We start from the raw sequence: 20,634 nt of genomic DNA, 5'->3' as shown, positions 1-20,634 counted from the left end.
GCTTCTAGCAGATTCTAAACAAATAGAGTTATAACGATATGTAATTGATAAGTGTCAAAAAGCTATCAGAAAATTCTCTCAAGGTTTTGTTTTTAGTCCCTCTTGAATTGATTGATAATCTTCATTGAGACAGTGCGTACTAATATCATAAAGTTTTGACGAGATACTAGGTGTCCTGCTAATCTGTTCAAAACATAAACTTGTTATTATTTATCAGTGGCGAGTAAATTATTTAGAAATGAAAATAGTTGCTTATTCCCCTTATTTCATCCTTTCACCTTATTGTTCACCAATCGCTAAACTCAGCAGATTGTTTTATATTTTCTAAAACTAAGAGTGTTATTAACCGTTAAACGTTTCAACTAAAACACTTTTGGTTTTATGCATTTCTGTAAGAAAAAACATGTACCTGTGTTAAGTCTGCAGTTGACAGCGCCACCTTTAGCCAAGATTAGGCCTTCAGCTGGCTCGTACTACAGCTGAATTGAAGTAACGAAATAAGCTCTTATTTGGAATTCATATACACCGAGGGCGCTAAATACAGGAGTAACGTTTTAATCAACGTTTTTCACACGAAATCAATGTTCTTCTGTTTCTGCATCGGCCAACTGTTCTCAATTTTCAAAAATTGTTTATCTCTGGTTTATGACGCATTAAATTGCTCAATTTGATGACAAAAGGCGATGTTTTCTTTAGGCTTTTCTGCCGCTTCGTCGACTACTATCATAATGCTATTACTTCAGGATTTGATCAGTAGTATATGCGTTGAACCTGTCATCTATCTAAACGTTTTTTGCGTGTTCTACATCTGTTTGTTTGAGAGACTGATTCCGTTTGAAGCGTTGCTTAACACCTACTACAAAGTCATTGGCTTGAACGCATGGGCTTTGGCCGGGTAGAACCGGTAGAGACCTAGCATACGCGATGAGTTGTGCCCTGAGCGGTGTTACGTGGTTCCTGTGCCCATCGAAATGAAAGGGTTGGTCCCGAAAAAATAAGGCACGTTAGATGCCTCCATTTTCTCGCGTCATTAGGAATCTGTCCAGGAGACAACGGTCGCGAAAAGACGGAAGATGTTTTATAGTTGGTATTGTATTTGACGCTACTAGTGCGACCATTATCTTTGCTGGTTTACGTTTCTTTCCTTGTCCTACCAGCACCGCTTTGCTTTTACCCTGTCAACATGGTCCACCGTTTCCTTTTCCACGCACACACATGCAGAAATTTCAGACAATTTCCAGCTTGGCATTTATGACAACTCTTCTTTGTCTCTTCACTTTTGAGGCTAAAAAACATTCTATCGTACTACAGTAGCAGGTACTCGAATGCTTCTTTAAAGCGCGAACTCATCTCGAAAACCACGATATTTGCTAGAAAGCACCCTGATGTGTACTCATGTTCTATATCGCAACTGTATTTCCTGGATAGTTGAAAGTACGCAGCCGCTTCCTATTGTTATTTTACGCCTCTGTTGTTACCGGTTTTTGTCCTTAGTATGTATCAGGTCAGGAAAGCTGGTTACCTGTCGCTAATGGAGTTTGTTCTTGCAGTACGGTCATTGAAGTCTTTAAGGCCGTATGATTTTTAGGGCTGATTGAGTCATGAATTATATTTAGCCGAAGTCAGTCTTAGTATACTAATTCGACGGACCTAGCTCCGTAATAAATCCACACCCATTCATTATGTAATAGTGATAAACATTTGTAGTAGATCGAATACACAAAGTTCAGTGTATATGTAAACTCGTATACCTTTTTATTTTTTCGTGCTCCTACTTGTTCATATAAATAACCTAAATTCGTCTCTTCCAAACTGTGCGAAACTAGCCTAGAGTAGCAGATTTATAAATGTTTAGTATTCTTTTATAGTGAAAGATTGTCGACTTCCGAGCACCAACCTCTCTAAGGAAGAGTTCCGAAATTTCTTAAGCGGCCAGATTTCGGCGTTATTTGAAGAACAAGTAGTTCTTCGTTCTATTCAATATGCTGTACACATATATCAGAACTACTTAATTAGACCTTTCTAGCCAATTCAAAATGCTTTTTATGTTATCCTTATCCAGTCGTCAGAAAATTATTGTTTCTTTTTACCTAATTATTAAATTTCCTTGCACTTGAACGAAACCATACTTGTATAGCCAAGTTCTAACCAGCTATCTAGTGCACAATCGAAGGCTTTACCGTAAGCTAAATGATTGCCTAGCGACTCTCCATGAAAAAGTATTACTTATCGAGTTTGCTACTGTAATTTGCTCAGCTGAAAAGAATATTGACAGCCCCTACATGTTTTAACCTTCCGGAAATCTGGATACCTATTTCGTCGTACTCTTGATATAGGTTTGACTTAGAGTTGATTCTATTCAGTATTACGTCTTCGATTATTTCAGGTTACTTGAAACATTGTAACAATGAACACTTAGAGTAAATCCTAATTTTTACTAGTACTTTGTTTACAGGTATATATTGATTCAGATTTTTTTTTCTTATCACAAATGTCTAACATGATTTCAAATCTTTTTTTTGTTGCAGCCCCAGTAAGGTTATTTAAAATCACCAATCTAAAATACAGCATATCCAACGTGAAATCTCTAGCTACACTATTTAACATACGTGTGTTAGAGCTCAAAACATGTAACAATAAGGGTCGTTAATAACCAAAATCTCATTCTAGCAATCTTAACCTGCTTATGATAAATGATAATAAACACTGTTTCATCCGAATATTCAGCGTTTTAATACATTTCTACGAATTTTCGTTACAATAAAATTCAGTGATATGCTCTCCATAGAACCAGATAAATCAATAATATATGAATCAATGTAAGTGTGCTTTAATGTACATACAATGTTAAACAAAACTCAAAGAAAGATATTCCCCATAGTGGTCGACTAACTACGAATGTGTGTTGTCAAAGTTGACCCATCTGTGAGCAGTCATGACGATGCCAAGGACATATACCACCAAGCAGTCCTAAACATCTTCCAATAAATCTTGTCATGTCGATGTCTGGATTTCGCAAGAATATACGAAAAATAACTTACAACAGGTTACACAATAGTGTGCGCTCTACCATCGGAGGTTATGCGTTACTGGCACCTGGAAAAACGGTTGATTCAGACCTTTATTGTCAACAACTAAAGAGACTGCAACAAATAATTCAATGAAAAGTCGACCGCAGTCACCAGACAGGAATGGCATTGCTTTTTACCAAAAGGTTGCCAGACACATACATGCTTACGTACCTGGTAAAGACTAATAGAACTTGGATAAGATATGTTAATGGATTCGCCGTGTAGTTCGGATCTTGCACTGTCAGATTATAATCTATTTCGGTTCTTGTTATATCTTTTGATAGTGTCAATTTAGTTAGGGTTGCGGTGTCCCCTGAAAAATTATATAAGGTCATAGATCGAAATAGCGCATATTAGTAATATTATTTAAAATATAAAAAATAATTGCTTTAGGCTTAAAAACGGTCGACCGTCGATTTCGGGGAAAAATAAGCTTTTAATGTTAGTGAGAGGCGCGTGTCGTATAAAAACATTGCATAATAGGTAATCTTCGTTGAATTTTGAAAATACCGTATTATTTTTCACCATCACAACTGCGTTGTTTTGTTCTAAAAAAAACTGGCTGATATTACAAATAGCAGATGAGTGCATGTACGCGACGACAAACAGCCCATCAAACTTTGCTCTTTACGATCGACGTATATATAAATGTATATATACTGCCCGTATCGCAAGTGCCTTCACGTTTTTGAGTGTAAACACTCACTTTTTGCTTCATTACTGCATTGTGAACGGAAAGAATATTGCTATGTTCATGCAAAATCTTTGGTGTGCGTAGGGCTTTATATGAAATTCGGATGGACGGCGAGATTGAAAGCGAGCGAAAACGAAATATATACTATGACAGGGCTTATATTAGCTATCTCATTTTGTTGCAGCAACGCAAGTTGGTATGAAAGATCAATACTATTAATTTTTAAAAATTCTGGATATGTTCACGGGTTAGAAATTAGGTGCGATTCGTGTTACTGAATTCTGTCGTGAAAAAGATTGGGATGTACGAGACAACTACGAAAAGATCGGTTTCATTGATTTTTTATTAACCAATAAACAAGCTAAATAACTAGCTTATCGTTCCGCGGTAGTCTTACCTATCTCAAAACGGTGTCATCACATTGGGTTGCATTATATGAGTTAGGTACTGCATGGGCCAATGTTACTTCGAGTACATATAAAACAAAAATGTTATCGACGACTATATATATATGAGGTAGGTTGGCTTATACATATATATATACCCTCTGGCAGTCGTTACGGAAATTGTTCGGAGATCATTTAAGGTTTAAGGAAAACAGTGTATCAGTTAGCTGATGTTGATCTAATGAGAACACTTCATTCAACTATTAGAGTAGTAGATTAAGACCTTATGATGCTGTTCAATTGATAGTGTTGAAAGAGCTGTAAATTACGTTCAACTGTAAACTAACGAATCTTCATTTGCGAAAACAATTGTTGAAAGGGTTGGACATTTCTATGTAATAAAAAAGTACAGTTGTACAACATTATGGGAAATTATTGACCCACGAGGTTAAAAGAGAGCTAATGTTGCAATATTCAATCAATAAAAAATTTATGAGGAATCTTAAAACAATCCAAGTACCTTAATTAATTGCCATACTTTATTTAAATTCAAATTTGGCGATTGTGGTTTAGTCCATTTCTCAACAGATACATAACTAAAGCGTAGACTTTCTTGTTCTTCTGTTTCTCTTTCTTAGTTAAGTACAGTAGTAAGTTAATATGCCTAAACCTAATATAAAACAATCAAGACAAGTCAAAAAGGTTAAGCAATGGTAGCATATTGTATTGGTGTATATAGTATTGGTCAGTTCGTGTAAGTGGGTGATTGTTATCTTCTTTGTACTTTAATTGTATGGACTTAAATATGAAAATATCACTGGATTCTACAAATAATGTGAATACTCAACTAGTGAAAAAATTACACTGAATTTTCAGTGTAAAATCAAAACTCGTTTGAAATGTTAATGGATATAAATGTTAATGTTGCCAAAGTAGCAACCATCCTCCTTCTAATTTACTCTATATCGTACTATTGTGTTATTATTGATGGAAGTACGTCGCAAAGATTGATGATTATGATCAGTCACCGATTTCTGCGATCATCAACCACTAAGCGAGCAGATATTTTTATATGAAAAGTTGCGCTTATTTTGTTATCTGGATTTGAAAGCTACCTAAAAAACCCTTAACGAATAACACTTTTGAACAACTGTTTGGATCTCCTCATCGCTGCACGTTTTGTATAAAAATCAAGAACACTTCAGTTCAAAGCAATATCAATATAACGAGTTCAGAAAGAAATTGACAGAAGTTAGCCAAGGCCCTACGCGTTTTTAGGGGGGCAACTTTTCCTCCTAGAAACGCGGCCAAATTGAAAACATTTTATTGCTCGTATTTCTGTTTATTGTTAACCATAGTATCAGCATTTTTTGAGCAGCCATTAAACGATTTTCGCATTTCCACACCTATTTGTTGATATAGTTGTAGCCTTTATTCTTTTTTGGGCAAACATGGCTAAGAACTTTTCAGCCTATGCTCTCTTGTGTACTGTTTCCAAGCATTTACTTCTCTGTCGGCTGTTTTTATGCTGCTGTCATCCGGTCGACTGTTTGTTGAGTAAGCCACTTTTTTCTATTCAGACGTAAAGAGGCGTTTGCCGTATTTTCTTTTTATGTATAGCTGCCTCTAATCCGCGTTAGGTAGTTCCTTCTGGTACGATCAACAGTCGAGGAGCTGTTACAGCGACTTTCCCGCTACCTTACTCTGGTTGGGATTCCCTCCTTATAACGACAATACGTTATATATTATACAGTAATTGCTTCTACCGTTTTGGTACTAGTAGCTAGTAAATATGCGTGAAGAGCATAAAGAGTGAGTAAATATGCGTAATAGCACGGAAAATGATGTTTATTTTAATGTACTCGCTTATGTTTCATTCTGTAAAATTTCACATTGTAACGCTGTTTTTGCCGTTCAAGGATGCGAAGGCGGATATGCAGAGCATAGTGATTTGATTTACTCTAGTGCATGAACGAAAATAAAAAGTTTTCAGAGGCAGGCGACATCGTATTTTGGAATAGCCTATTCAACTGTACGCATTTCCGGCCGAGTACCTGTAGAGGTTGACGAAGTCGTCGTGGAATAATGTGCTGGGGGTGATACTTGCCCCCGATCAAAGCCCTGCAAGCTGTTATCAGCAAACTTCGGCTGGATATTACCAGACTTCTTCTTCATAGTACCGCGGGCTTTAGCGCTGCTAGCAGGCTTCAGCGAAGATGTAAGCACCTGGAGAAGAGAAACCAATTCATTTCACTATTGATTTCCAATACCAAGTGCTTCGAACGCAATTCCGATCGTATTTAATCATTTTACAACTATATTAGTCTTGTACCGCAAACGAAATCTTAATATCCTAAAGACCTAGCATATTAACCTTTGAACCAAATTCGATGAAAGCTTTATCAAGGAATGTCATTGCTTGCACTAGCTGTTCATTCGTCAGTGGCAAACCCGGCACGAACATATCGGCGACCTTCCGTCCAGCTGGATACAATCCTGCTGCACCTCCCCATCCCTGACCGCCACCAGCACCGAGAAACAGAATAGCAAAAAACGGGATAATAAACGCAAAAAAACCTGCAATCATATATAGCAACCAATTAGAATGGTTGTGCAAGCGATACAATATCGAACCAACCGTTGCGTTTGCATTACTTAAACATTTTTAAGCTATTCATATAAATACGTAAAAGTTGAAACATTTTCTAGATTTTTCACATTTGTCACAAAGTTATGAAAAGTAAGTTGTGTTAGTGTAACGGAAAAACATTAAAGATAAACTAACAACTGTAGAATGCAAATCTATTATAATGGGACGTATAAAGTTCATACACTTAGAGCAGTGGCTCATTCAACGTAATTTCTTTTTACTAATGGTTTGAAGATGTCACGTCACGCCTAACATCACATATATCGTCGATCGATTGGTATCATCGCGTAGTCAGACGGAACTGCGTGATTTAGGCGTAAAATATATTTTGCTTGACATTAGCTAGCTTGGCACTGGCAGGTGGTTCCGAGACAAATGTATAACCCTTCCTAACGAGAACTTAGAATGTATATACAGTATATACGCACAAATCGTCCACACTGCATCGAATCAGATCGAACATAAGCGAATAGCTTATTACTGTAATCTTAATGTTTAAAGAAAGTTGTACTGGGTTTCACGTGATTTGACTCCACCTCAGAGAGGCAGGAAAGGTTATACATTATAGATTCGTATCAATTTAGCTACCAACAACTATTCTACCGATACAGAGGAAAATGGGCAGGAGAATGGTGAGTCCGCCACCTAAGCCGCCCAGTCGAGCCATTCGTCCTACGACTTCGTCAGCGCCTTTTAGCATCTCGAGCGCCTGAAGGACTACAGGTGTCGTTGCAGAGGCCTGAAAAGTCACGTCGTCGAACCCATCGGGTTGCATTGTTACATAATGCAGCAATACATACGCCAATAATACAGCCATAGAGAAGCAGCAAATCAACGCAGCATAGCTTATCTAGTTATTACATTGTTATATATCATAAGCGCATATCTGTGCGCACACATATAGACACTGCATGATACAGCCCGAAATAGGTTCGTAGGTAAGTAAATGAGTATGGTGATACTGATGACGATGTTCTATCAACTATACTATTGTAATTGCGAGTTCATGATGTATCAAAGAATCATATGAAGATATTTCAGAAAAACTGTGGGCTCTTTGTTTAAGCTACAATAGCTATAGTAACTTAACATTTTGGAGAGATGTTGCCTCGTTGAGTTTCGAATGTTGGAGGGGAGAAATCGTCTTTAATTGATGTGTCACGCTCAGATCTAAAGCTCATGAGATTTAACTGATCGTAATTTGTTGACATTACCTGTTCTTAGAGTAGCATGAATCTGTACAAAGTAAAACAGAATACATGACAGGCAGTTCTAATAGCGATAAGATGAATGATGGAGCGTATATTCCATACATTTGTAAATAACGCTCACTCGATCCATGTAAAAGCGCAAAGCGAAAAAATCCGATTAATGAATGGGCCCAGCATTTACAGGTCGTTTTATTTATGATCGCACTAATGGAGGACAATTAAGCAACTCTTGGAATAATGGATTAAAGTTGATATTACATGTATTTACACGCAATGGACCATACTAGTAAACTAGAATCATCTACCTTTACTTTTTTTTTCTTGACGGCTTCGTATCTTTTTAACGTTCGCTTCTCGTCGCCCAAACAATAGTGCAGGTCTCATTTATTTTGTATTTGAATTCTATGGACAAAAGGTTTTTGTACGCTAAAACGTATATAAGGGAGAAGGGGGATCTGGCTCTAAATCCTGCCAGAAAATAAATACCATGCATTTTATTCCGATTCATATCTTAGTTGCGAACTTTCTACGAAAAGACAATTTTCTCTCTCCAATAAAAAAGTAGAAAGCTGCAAAATAATGTTCAATAATGGGCGCATATCCCGACAATTCTTAGATATTGATCTTGGCAATACCGAACCTGCTAAAACGGAATATAGAATATTGTGTACTACTATAGTGCTATAGTAGTGGATTCTCATGTTTTGGTGCAGAGTTGAGGATTGGAACTACACCGCTCAGGTTTATTGTTGCTCATTATTATCTTGCTTTTACCTGGCAAATATTTCGACACTTCGATTTAATTTTGCAGTGGGCATGTCGCACTAAAAAGTAACATTTGTGCGTTGTGTGATCCCAGCTACTGTATAGCATTGGCTTCATTACAGGCTTTATTATCTGATCAAGTGAGTTACCTAGGCGTCCATAAATTGGACTAATAGATTATTATACGCTTTAATCAAGAGCAATGAATGCCTTAAAAGGATTTTACGTGCATAGTTAATAGGACTACCTGGAGAATCCTAGTAAATCTAAGTACCTGAGAGGCGGACATCGAGGCCATAAATGTAATAAGGATAAGCGCGAAAATTTGAAAAAAATTCATGACGAAAGATTTTTGTAAGCACTGTACACGCAAGTAGTTTTCCCGACACTTTTAACGAGAACACGACATTTAAACTCCTTGAGTCAACTAGAGCTTCTTCTTCTTATAGTAAGACTCACGGATCGCTTGGTTATCACAGGTGAACAAAACGTTTAACAAACACTTCTGGTTATTTAGCTATGGTGACTGTGTTCTCTAAGAACAGTGAAGCTCAGCGTAGTGGACGACTATCAGGGGATATAACGATGTGCCACAGTGAACGCCTCATGAATGTCTTTTAAAGCGATTTCCTATTTGCTCCTTTCTTGTTAGCCCATTCCCCTATAGGACTAAAAGCCGAAAGGTAATGATCAGCTGTTAAGGAGAAATACGGAGTGGGTGTTGGCCGGTGTTGTCACCATAGAGTCGCTTGAGTGCCTACAACGTCAAGGCGTGTCTGTCATTCCTTCAGAAGACCACACCCAGGCATTTGCTATAGTCGACACAGTCAGCATGGTCCAATCATCGAAAAGATAACTCTATACGGCGACCTGATTGCTCTGCAAGACGAGAACGAAAAAAATCCTATATTAATATTATTGCCTTCATTTCGATGTCGTCATCATCGGAACTGAAGCTGACGTAGCTTTGGTGCCTATCATGACACATTGTGCCAACCAATAACTCAACTTAGCAGTTGTAACTCACAAACATTACAGACGCCTAGATACTTCATATAGGTATATATTATTCTACGGGTCAGTTTATAAAGGAACTTGTGACTTGTCTGCGGTAACGGATCCTTTATTGGGTTCTGTTATAACCGTTGAAGCGGATGCCGTTGTTGCTATCGTCGTTGGAGGATTCGTAAATTATTATTGTCACTGGGTTCAGTGGTCCTAAAAGAAAAGGAACACTATTCGTCCAAGCGAGGCTCGCAAGTGAAAAGTAATTGTCCTGTAAATAACTACTGATGCAATCGACAATGATAATGTCATTTAATGTGCTTCACGCATTCGCAGTCTTCTTTCTCACAGCAACACCAATAACACAATAAGCAGTAACCAGCGTAATGACAGAAAGGTTCACAACGGCATATGATATATGGCATTTTGCTATTTGTGAAGAAGTTCGAATGAAATAAACTCGGGTAAAAATTGCTCAACGGGTGCCTTCAGTGCCATGTAGTACGGATCATAAGTGGTTATTATTTCATCGGCAATTAAACGAGAACATCATAATGGGTAGATATCATGTCTCCTTCAAAAACTGAATATGTATATACCCTTTCTGAACATTTTGTACCGTCTCCCTTCTCAGTGGCAGCTTTATATTTTATTACGATTAATAAAAAATATTTGCCTCCCCATGTATTTACTTACACGGGGAAAATACATGTTCTTCAAAGATTACCCAACATATTATTGCCTAATCAGCAACAAGCAAATTAAATGGAGGAGGAGATCGTCATTTTCTCCACGGAATGTCTTTAAGTTCAAGTTCTGCGCTGCCGTTAAAGCTTGTCTTAGACAGGTGGCTCTCAGCATAAAACCAAGTGCACCCGATGTTGAATTCAAACCAACAGATGTTTTTAAATCTGGTAGGCAAACATGTTACCACTACAGTATAACGTGGACGATTCTTGCGCTTCTCTTCTTACAATTCTCACGCTTAAAGCACCACACGAAACGGCATTAAAGTGTCCTCATTGAAAGTACCAGGCTATAGCGACTGTTCAAGTGATCCAACACATTAGCTACTACATGGGCATTACCCAAAGACTCACTCGCGATGTAGATCGAAATAATTCCATCAGGTTGCTACCAGAGGCAATCCTCTGCGATAGCTCTCAGAGCTGCAATGCTTTGACCGTTGATTTCGGGTAACAGGTCGACTTTTTTTTTTCGCTCCCTATACGCCCACCACAGTTAAATCAGGATTTAGACTTCTCCTTTCACTAGTAGTTTCTGTAATAATGTTACTACTGTCTGATGAGAATTTTGACGCGGTTTGAAGCAGTGAGCACTTGCTTTTAACTACCGTTCCGGATGTTTCATCGACAAATGCTCCTTAAGAAGTTCGACGAAGATTGCAACGGAGTTTGTTGCAGTAATGTCTGGGCGACTTAAGATTACTTTAGTGTACCGAGCAACCGTAGGGTCCAACCACATTTGTTCTTTAGAGATCAAATTGTTCATAAAATTTAATTAGACTGATCAAAATTGCCCAAAGGGCAGCAGATCACTTCTTTATATATACTTCAGTTCTAAAACGTTTCACGTGAAATATAGCGAAGCTCCAATGTATTATGGTTATGCTTAGTACCAGAAAAACGTTTTCCCAGTTTTTTCAGCTGAACTTCAGCTATCCCTTTTACAGTGGTCTAGCTGTTTAGAATCACTTCAATGACCTGCCAAAATGGCTCCATACAAACTATTCTGCATGACCGAGTAGGCGAAATAACTCTATGATGACTACATTTACCTTTTCCTATTGCTATTCGGATTGTTACTGGAGTGTTTGTCTACGTCCCTACACACCTTCACCAGTTTTTCACCCATTCAGAGATTTACCATATTCAAGTATCACATTTATTTTCTATTGAAACACCGCGTGTTCTTTGCTTAATAACAAATGCTATTGCTTGCGTGACACTTTATGTAGTGCAGCCACGCTAATACGTACAGATTCCGTACTATCCAGCGTGAGGGCAAACTTCTACTGTGTAAAGTTACGTAAAACAATTTTGATTCGTGCTATTTTGAAACTTACCAAAAACGTTTTGTAGATCTTATCTAGATATTATAGACGTTATTGCGAATAAATTATTCAGGTTCGCTTCCTTTGAGCTTTTACCCATTTTTACGCATCCGCTAGAGATGGGTTTGTTGATACTGGTGACGTCTGTTTACGTTTTTGTTACTCTTTCAAAGTAATCGAATAATTTGCGACTTCAACCTCCATCAATTCCAAGTCATTATGATCAGAACTTTTCAACACCAGCAGGCGCCAAACTCAAAATATCTTGTCACGAAGATCGTACTCAACACTGTTTCGCTCTGTCATCAGTTTACAACTCAGTTTATGCTCCGTTCCAGTTCGATACTTGATCTAAGCACTAATATGCAGATAGCATGATCAAAGGGTATGACAGTATCTTCTATAGTTTGTTAAAGCTCCGCGCGATTTTACCACTCACCGCTACGATGTCCAAAAAGTATTCTATAAAAACGTTAACGTATGTCCTTATTCTTTTAACAATTGTGAGTTGAAGCCTGTTTATCTATTTCATCACCTTTTTGTCGTTCTTACCGATGCGATTACCTTCCGATCTTGCCTATTGGGCACTATCAATTTGTTATAGCCAATAATATGAAAATCAATCTACATATTACTTCCGTCTGTAAGATGGTGCTAGATGCTGGAGGCCTTTCAATCAACAGTAGATTTTTCTTGTGATCCCGGTTACGGTTTTAGTGCACTATGCGATAAGACACGGTGGTTGGGTTGTGAAGAAAGATAGTTCAAATTAGTCAACGCGGCAGCCCTCCCATTATTGACTGATGAGCTAGGTAACATCCGAATCATTTCCAATGAAAACCTGATAAAGTACATGAGAGCTTCTACAAATGGCTTTCAAAGCTGTCAAGGTTTCTACTGATACATTTAGCCTAACCTATCTGGAGTTTGCGCCCATTCAATAAGTGTCTATATTTCATATTCTGCGTATAAGCTTCTCGTTTCATTTTCAGTTATTGTCATTGGCGCCCTTGGAGACCACTTACTAGATTGCACTCGATAAACAGCACAGCTTTCTGATTATTTAAAAAAAAAAACTATGATTTCATATTTGCTAAACTGAGGGAGCACCTCAAAATGATCCTACGTATATTAAGAAGCGCGTTTATAAGCAGTATGATTTCTCTGTTGCATTGCATAGGGCCTGTTCGAGATTTCCTACTGAGTTCACTTCGATTTTAATCCGATCCTGGCTATTCATGCGCACGGAAGCGTGCGTCCCGTTCACTGTTATATTATCTCGTGATAAAGACTGGCAGAAAAGCATTAACTATTTTCTTGCAGCGTTCTATATGATTTCTTTCCGATACCCTTTTTAATTTCCTTTAATTTCCTTCTTTTTAATTTTACCTTAAACGGTGACTGCATGCACTTAATTAATTATCGCTGTCTGCATCATTTGCGCGTCAGTGCTCATTTCTCTGCATATTGATCCCATAGAGTCATTCAGACCACGTCGTTTCATAATAAATATGTCTGTTTTTATATCGGTTTCTACTACCCTCTAAGACTGATACCGAACCTAAGATTCACTTATTTCCAGTAAACTTCAAAAGAAACTTCAAATAGGTAAGCTTAAGTAAGTTTAGATTTCAAAAGCGGAAGTTCAATGGCAACTAAATAAATTGCTACTCGAAAAAAGTTGTTGCTTTCCCATCATTACAACAATGATATGAAGCGTTGTTATGATGAGCTGAGCTAAGCTGAGCTGAGGGTGCACTACGCGAGCACGATTTATTTCTTTCGTATAGCTGTCAAGTATGAGGATGACGATAATCCGAGCTTCAAATTAATAATAATGACGGTTCCAGTGTAACATTTCAACAAACTTGTTATTTCAAAAGAACTGCAGGCAATACTACTATAAGATTAGAGAATATTGAGTTAAATGAATGTAAATCAATTCGTTCTGCATAATAATATCTATCCATTTGTCCTTTATTAAATTTCATCAATTTACACTATTTGGTCTTTACATGGTTAGTTCCCATAGTGGAAAAAGTGCGCTTTTGTCGATATTTATTCATTTCCTATAAAAGCGGCAAAAGTATTCAATAGCCTGAACAAAAAATATTTAAGCAGCACGTACATGTGGCGCCACAGCCACGTTAGCTTTGACCATTTATCGATTCGAAAATGTTTTTGGCTTAACAGCGGGCACACAGTCCGAACGTACCAAATGGTACAAACTATTTGCAGTTATTTATATTATAAACAAGATGCTCTCGCGCGTTTCGCGTTGATGTAACATCATTTCTAACTTCACAAAACATTACTATTAACTCACAAACAAATGATAGATATCAATTTTAGTTTGCAATAATACCACTTGCGAGATCCGTCCCACACGGATCTGCGCCATCAACGGGTTCATTGCTGAATGTCACGTGGCTAGAAGAGGTTTTATTAGGCAGAAGGAGATAATTATTTAATATACATAATGACACAGTGATAAACAGGGGGTAATGATGTTAGATGACATCAAAGTTCTTGTTGGTTTTGTTCCCGAGTTTACGCAAATGTATCGCTATATGGAACACTCGACAGGTACGTAATGGTCAGAGTTCTTGAATCTTTTTTCCACTTTTTGGGAAAAACATACACTCTTTATATTACTTAATTTGTCGTGATTCATTTTTGATGATGGAACGGTTCACCTGAAAAACAAGTCACTCTGATATCAATGAGTAAACGAGAGCACGATTTATTGCCTCCAGAGGCGACTAGAAATTGAGTGCTTCCACCTTGAAGTGTTGCTCGTTTTCAACCAGGTAGATAATGTCTGCCATCGTTTGTTCAACCATATTTTGATGAACTGCGTCGGACATCTGTGATAAACATTGAAATAGCCTTTGTCAATTAATTCCTTACCAATTATTTGTTTATCTATCGAATAAAACGTAAGCGCAATTGCTCTCCTAGGACTGAAGTAGTTAACATCCGACTGCGTGTCTCTCGATTACAGTTAGAATGTTATTGTTAAAGTCTTTCAGGATTTTCAGCTAATAGGATGACAAACAACTAAAATGTCAATAGAAATGGATAATGTGGCCCATTGTCATATGTTTGTTAATATTTAAAGCAAAAGTTAACATTTTTTTAAGTTAAGCGCCGGATCTAGAACAAGCCGGACAAAATAATAAGCAACCACTGACCGGACGGTATTTCGCAGAGCTAGCCTGCAGACCACGGGGTGAATGTCGGAATCGTGGTCCGAAGTTCATTCGAATTGTTGCATTTTTGTAGATCGACACCGCTGGGTAGTATATGCCGCCGAAAATGTCTTCGTATGCCACACCCTCCAAACGGCCATTACGAAAAAACATAACCTGAAGTTCAGCAAAATACCTCGCAGTTCAGTATTAGAAACCATGCTTAGGCGGAGACAGCAACATTCTACATTCATACTTGAACAATCATCAAATATGCTATAATACCATATAAACGCCGACCTTAGCATCCTTAACAGGCTCGAGAGTTTTCGCCGCCTGCTGTGGTTTATCTGCTTCTTCGTAGTAAAGGTACTGCTTGAATTTAACCAGTGGTCGATCCTTCAGAGTTGTTGGAAGCTTCACCTGTGACGTTAATGCAAATTCAACATAAACGAAATCCGAAGTACACTGGACCGAGATAAAGACTAAACTAAAATGCACATCTAACATGCCCGACGTCATCAATTTATAAGTTTGAATAATATTTTGTTGAAATATATATAGACGTTGTTTGCATATACACACAACATTAATATGAGAGCTTAAAAATGTATCCCATAAAAAGCAGATGTCTTTGTAAAATATAGTAAAACATCGCATGCGACACTCTTCCTGTTATAACATACCAGGTCGTTAGGATGTGTAGGGCCTGGGAGCTGTATGAGGCAACCAATGACATCCCCTCTGCCGTAGCCGGTGTCACTGAAATGCTTTCCGATCGACTGGTGGAACTTCGTGCCTTTGCGACTACGCCATGAGAATCCGAATTTGTCATAGCCCAGGGGTGCCTGTAATTAATGATTGTATTAGAGAGCGAAATAATTTTAAAATAAAAGTTCTATTTATTTAGCTGCGTCAAAAAGCAGGCTTCAAAACATACTTTGTTCAGAAATTTAACATAATAAACAAAATTACGAGTTGTATCTTATTAAAATTCTTATCAAAACGCACCTGTAAATTAGCTGATGGCATAGCCCACCCAATGCGTGACGCCGAGTTATCCGGCATCTCCTGAATGATGGCTTCAAAATACCAAGAGCCCGAACAGACACCATGTGTAGCACGAACCATAGAGTATCTGTGAAAGGGAACAGTGATTGCAGCTATGTTGAATAAAGATCAAGTGTGTGTACAAAGATATAGCTTTTTTAAACAGAATTCGCTATACAATACTAAGTTGTATCATTAGCTGAATTGGCCAAGCGTTATTTTCTCCAAGAAGTTATACCGGCGCTTGCAAACTTCAGTTAAAACAGAAACATTACCCTTTTTCACCAGTGATCGACAGTCGATCCTCGGATATCTTCAGTTGAGGCGCTCGATCATGCATAGCTAAAAGGACCTGAAGAAGTGAAGAGCCACTAAGAGTCATTAGTCAATGAATAATGCTTTATTTCGACAAAAAAGGCTCACCAAAGCGTAATTCTTGATTTCTATTATCAGACTCTTTTTTTAGAAAAAGATACTTGCTTTTTCAGGCTCAAGCTTTCTATAGAGCCATCCAGGAATGGGTTTTCCAGCCCAGTCAACACTATCATCAAACTCTTGTCGAAACGGCGCGTGAGGGTCGGGTTCCGCGAGGAAATAATGAAATCCGTCCTTATTAAATGGATGTTCTAAAGGATAACCCCCAGGTGGAAGGCGTGGCATAACTAAATCCGACTTGACTTTACTCTGAAGTCAAGAAAAACAGAGACGCCAGTGAATTTCAAGTATCTGGATATTTGTGAGGGTGTTTGACCCCAATGTCACTATACACATCAGACTGAAACATCTAAAAGGAAATGTATAATTATTCACCAGAATCAATTAGTGTATATGTGTCCGAAGCTAATTAAAATTGCTTTCTAATCTCATAATTTATGCCAATACTGATTTCGGCGGTATACAGTTTGCTTACCCTCCCATAGTTAGACTGAGGCCCTTGTCCATCAGGCAGCTTCCTTTTTGGGCCTCTTTTTGCTGGTCCAGTCGCTCCACCTGCGCCTGCCTGAGACTGAAGCAGAAATGTACAATGTTATATGATTGACTTTCAGATAGATTCTCGAAATCAGACAAATGCATTGATAATACTTACAGTAGTGCTATTAATAATAAAACCTGTTGTTGTTGAGCAGCTGCTGCCTGTGCAATCTGTTGATCTTGTGTCCTGAGAAGTTGAAGTTTCGACTGTGAATCATACGGAGGCATTAGGCGGAACAGGTCGCTGTCCACCAAGCCAAAATACACGTCATCCTGGTTCAGGAAAACGGACACCTCTCTTTGCTGAGAGAAGAAAAAGGAAATGAGCGAATAGCACAGATAAAATGCAAAATCGTCAAATCAAAAAGTCGAACATTGTTAGTTCAATTGTATCCCTAGAATTATTATTGTCATGATTAATATGAATTATCATAACGTTATACCTATAGAGCTACATTTAATACTATTCAGTAATTCTTAGTCTTTTGAACGGAGATCTTAGAAACAAAATGTGAAAGACTCGATAATGACTGAATCCTTCGTGAACATCTGCAAAACATGAAATTCGATAGACTATATGATAATTGATTTCCGCAATAACATCATTCATACTAACAATGTGTGCTGATATTAGACAGATAAGTCTTGTTCGTTACGGCATAAATTATACACTAGATGGACAATCAATTGCTATAGAATTGACAGCCCTTATCACTAAGCAACATTTTTATAAGATAGTTCAGTTATGTTTATTGAGTATTTACCATTGTTTTGAGAATGGTGGAGTGCCAGGTCTGTTTAATTCTCCGCGGCACAGAAGTGAGATTCTCCCAGTTACGATCAATCCATGGAATAATCTCCTTATCCCTAAAAAGGCGACAATGAGTAGCCACATAAGAAACTACATACGCGTGGTAGTGCGCATCCTAATAAATGGCAAGAGATCGTCAAAGACAATCTAAATCTGCGGACGTTAATCAACGTCCAACCAACTTCTAACGTGTTTCTCTTGTGCAAAGACTGAGGCTTTACGGTACTGTCTGTCTGTTGACTGTAGTCTAAATACAGAAAGAAGTTTCTAAATAAGGTTACCTGGAAAACATGTTCTTATTTGTACCGTCTTCGCGCGATCGAAATTGCAGGCTAGCCACTGCCGTTATGCACATTTCCCTAAAACCTGCAATATACGTACATTATGTATCGTTTCAGTAAACTTGCCTTCTTAATTCCGAATCAATAGATAGTTCACATAGTCATCAGGATATGAACTTAGAGTAATTTTCGCTTGAATTGAAACTTTGCATTTCGAAAACCATATCTAACCGGGCTGTTTTTTTTGAAAATTCTCTACTCCGGCGGGATTGCATGTTTTGCAAATAAACGCATAGTTGATTGTGAACGGAAGCGTGGCGGGTATTGTCACATCTAGACAGGCCTGCAATGTTGTAGCACAAACACCAATGGACACAAATAAAAAATTCCAAGTTAAAGGTTTTGTGTAAGATTTTTTTGTTTGATTCTTTTATCTTACGAAATAGTTTATGATATCGTGTTTTATAGAAAATATCTAAATATCACCTGTAAAAGTAAATCAGAGCTTAAGGCGAATCAATAAGGCAGGTCAGCAAAAATCATCTATTCAAGTATAAAAATTAGTAAAATAAAACAAAAATAATTTTGGTGGTACCAACCTCATGAAACCAGCGATAGCATCCGACGCATTGCATTTCAAATTTTCCTAGAATTCGTTCTCCTCCACAATAACACTGGTTCGTCTGCCTGGAACGAATAAAGCAAAGCGCGTCTGGCTAGTTACAAAGGGAGAGCATACGCTGATTTTCTATACTTAACTTATTATCTGTATTGAACGTATGTCTTGTATTACCATGTTTGAAACAACGATTTCTGATTGTTTTTTTTCCAGACTAGGAACCTAGTCATCAAACGTAAAACTAGACAGATGTGGTCTTCAAAACTGTATTTGTACCTTTATAGGAAAATCGCATCCATATGAACCAGAATCTACTTAATAATTTTTGTTCGCAGTTGCATTAATCTATCCTAATAATAGCGCTTCGTATAATCTACCTGGCTCCCAGTGTCTGCGCAGCCTCTTTAATAAGCCTCTCGGCATCCGATTCTGTGCTGGATCCTTCCTCTGTGACCACGTCATCCCGATTGGTAGCTACTCCTGCAATAGAACATACTTTATTTATTTGATTTGGATGTATAGTTATCCAACTTCCATTAGAACGTGCTCGATTTTTTTGCCATCTCAAAAATCAAGTCCGAGTTTTTTTACTCAGACTTGCTTACGAACAGTTCATAATTTGCTACGTGGCGTTTTGCTATATTATACACTTCAAAGGGGGTATTGGAAATGACACAATCGAACGGTGGAGACCTCAGCAAATTGTCTCCTCAATTGTTTGTTTCTTTTAATTTCTTTAATTTTTTAGTTCAAATTCACTCAATAAAGACAGTCATAGCCGTTTGTCGCATCAAACTCGCTTAAATATGGTTACATGCTTGCTGCGGCCATCCGAACGACACGTACTACTAGCTTGTGTAAATGAAAAACTATATATTTGGCGCATTGCTATAGCAACGCATGTATCTTATGTGTATGTCTTGGCGGGTACTTGTAAATGTTTTGAAAAGGCGCATACGAAAACACATATACGTAAAGATTCAACGAAAACCTACCTGTAGGTGCAGCGGAGGATACGCCATTCTGCGAATCATTTGCTTCACTGCCTTTGGACCCGTCCATAAGTAAATAATAATAATAATGCTCAATCTAATACCGAGTAAACTCACTGGCAATACTGCAATAAAGATCGCAAAAAAAAAAAGAGAAAATTATTGTTTGGAGATAATAAAGAATTTACTGTCATACTACTCTCTTGGTATCGTCTTAGCTACTGACAGCGGTTATCTTACTTTTAATAGGGAAATAAAGTATAAATCTGTAGTCATTATTATAAAAAAAAGAACCAATAGACACGTGAATCCTACAATGCAGTTTAAGTTTAGCCCACAGTTATCGTAATTACCTACATAATTTGTATTTCGATATCAATCTAGTTGAGCGACGACAAATTGTATCCACGTCTATTTATTTCACAGACCGCGACGCATATTATTCTTAAATTGTGGTAATATTTCTGAAGGTCAATTTATTATGGTTCATATCTTGCTTGACGGATAGAAAGAGAGACTTATCCTGTTTTGATTAACGATGCGACTTCTGGCATGGCGAAATCTGCGATTTATGGTATAGCAGCAACATGCCAAATAGTCAATGCACTTCAGCTTAAAGTAAACAAAACGTACCGGGCACTAGTCTCTAAGGTTGAGTGCTCTTCCATTTAAAAAAAAGTTCTATGTAACATTACCTTATTATTTTCACAAGCAGCACCATGGAACACGAATGTCATACCAGGAGCGCTATGCAAAACCACACTGGCACTTAACTGGATTTGAACACTTGTTTATCAGCGATTATTCTCTAAAAAAGTTTGTTATTTTAGCCGGCGAAACCCAAATGAAAGCGAACTTATGC

General features: G+C 37.8%; 2 protein-coding genes across 6 annotated transcripts; both read right to left on the bottom strand.

Annotated features, from left to right (window-relative positions):
- Positions 1–5,240: 5,240 nt before the first annotated feature.
- On the bottom strand, positions 5,241–13,679 carry LOC111247234 (uncharacterized). 2 transcript variants are annotated; one of them, XM_086985016.1, is made up of 5 exons: positions 7,892–13,679; positions 7,405–7,540; positions 6,526–6,728; positions 6,206–6,377; positions 5,241–5,872 (listed from the first exon to the last, which is right to left on the bottom strand). In XM_086985016.1, the coding sequence occupies exons 2-5, from the start codon at positions 7,499–7,501 to the stop codon at positions 5,829–5,831; spliced, it is 516 nt and encodes a 171-aa protein (XP_086841142.1). In that variant the 5' UTR covers positions 7,502–7,540; positions 7,892–13,679; the 3' UTR covers positions 5,241–5,828. The 2 variants fall into 2 exon arrangements, with proteins under 2 accessions (XP_086841142.1, XP_022653646.1); XM_022797911.2 differs by having other exon boundaries at positions 5,242–5,872; positions 9,052–13,679.
- A 119-nt stretch (positions 13,680–13,798) lies between these two features.
- ash2 (Set1/Ash2 histone methyltransferase complex subunit ash2) lies at positions 13,799–20,630 on the bottom strand. 4 transcript variants are annotated; one of them, XM_086985013.1, is made up of 16 exons: positions 20,468–20,630; positions 19,776–19,897; positions 19,158–19,260; positions 18,761–18,848; positions 18,393–18,504; positions 18,162–18,246; positions 17,834–17,936; positions 17,208–17,372; positions 17,008–17,103; positions 16,578–16,781; positions 16,373–16,449; positions 16,059–16,185; positions 15,734–15,895; positions 15,333–15,470; positions 15,051–15,224; positions 13,799–14,723 (listed from the first exon to the last, which is right to left on the bottom strand). In XM_086985013.1, the coding sequence occupies exons 2-16, from the start codon at positions 19,840–19,842 to the stop codon at positions 14,619–14,621; spliced, it is 1,806 nt and encodes a 601-aa protein (XP_086841139.1). In that variant the 5' UTR covers positions 19,843–19,897; positions 20,468–20,630; the 3' UTR covers positions 13,799–14,618. The 4 variants fall into 4 exon arrangements, with proteins under 4 accessions (XP_086841139.1, XP_022655173.1, XP_086841140.1 ...); XM_022799438.2 differs by having other exon boundaries at positions 15,348–15,470; positions 20,468–20,627; XM_086985014.1 differs by lacking the exons at positions 19,776–19,897; positions 20,468–20,630 and adding an exon at positions 19,595–19,613.
- Positions 20,631–20,634: the final 4 nt, after the last annotated feature.

Source organism: Varroa destructor, unplaced genomic scaffold, assembly GCF_002443255.2.
Source record: "Varroa destructor unplaced genomic scaffold, Vdes_3.0 BEIS01000003.1, whole genome shotgun sequence".
NCBI classification, from domain to species: Eukaryota; Metazoa; Arthropoda; class Arachnida; order Mesostigmata; family Varroidae; genus Varroa; species Varroa destructor.
Note: the sequence above shows the minus strand (reverse complement) of the source record. Positions and strands in the feature narration are given on the sequence as shown.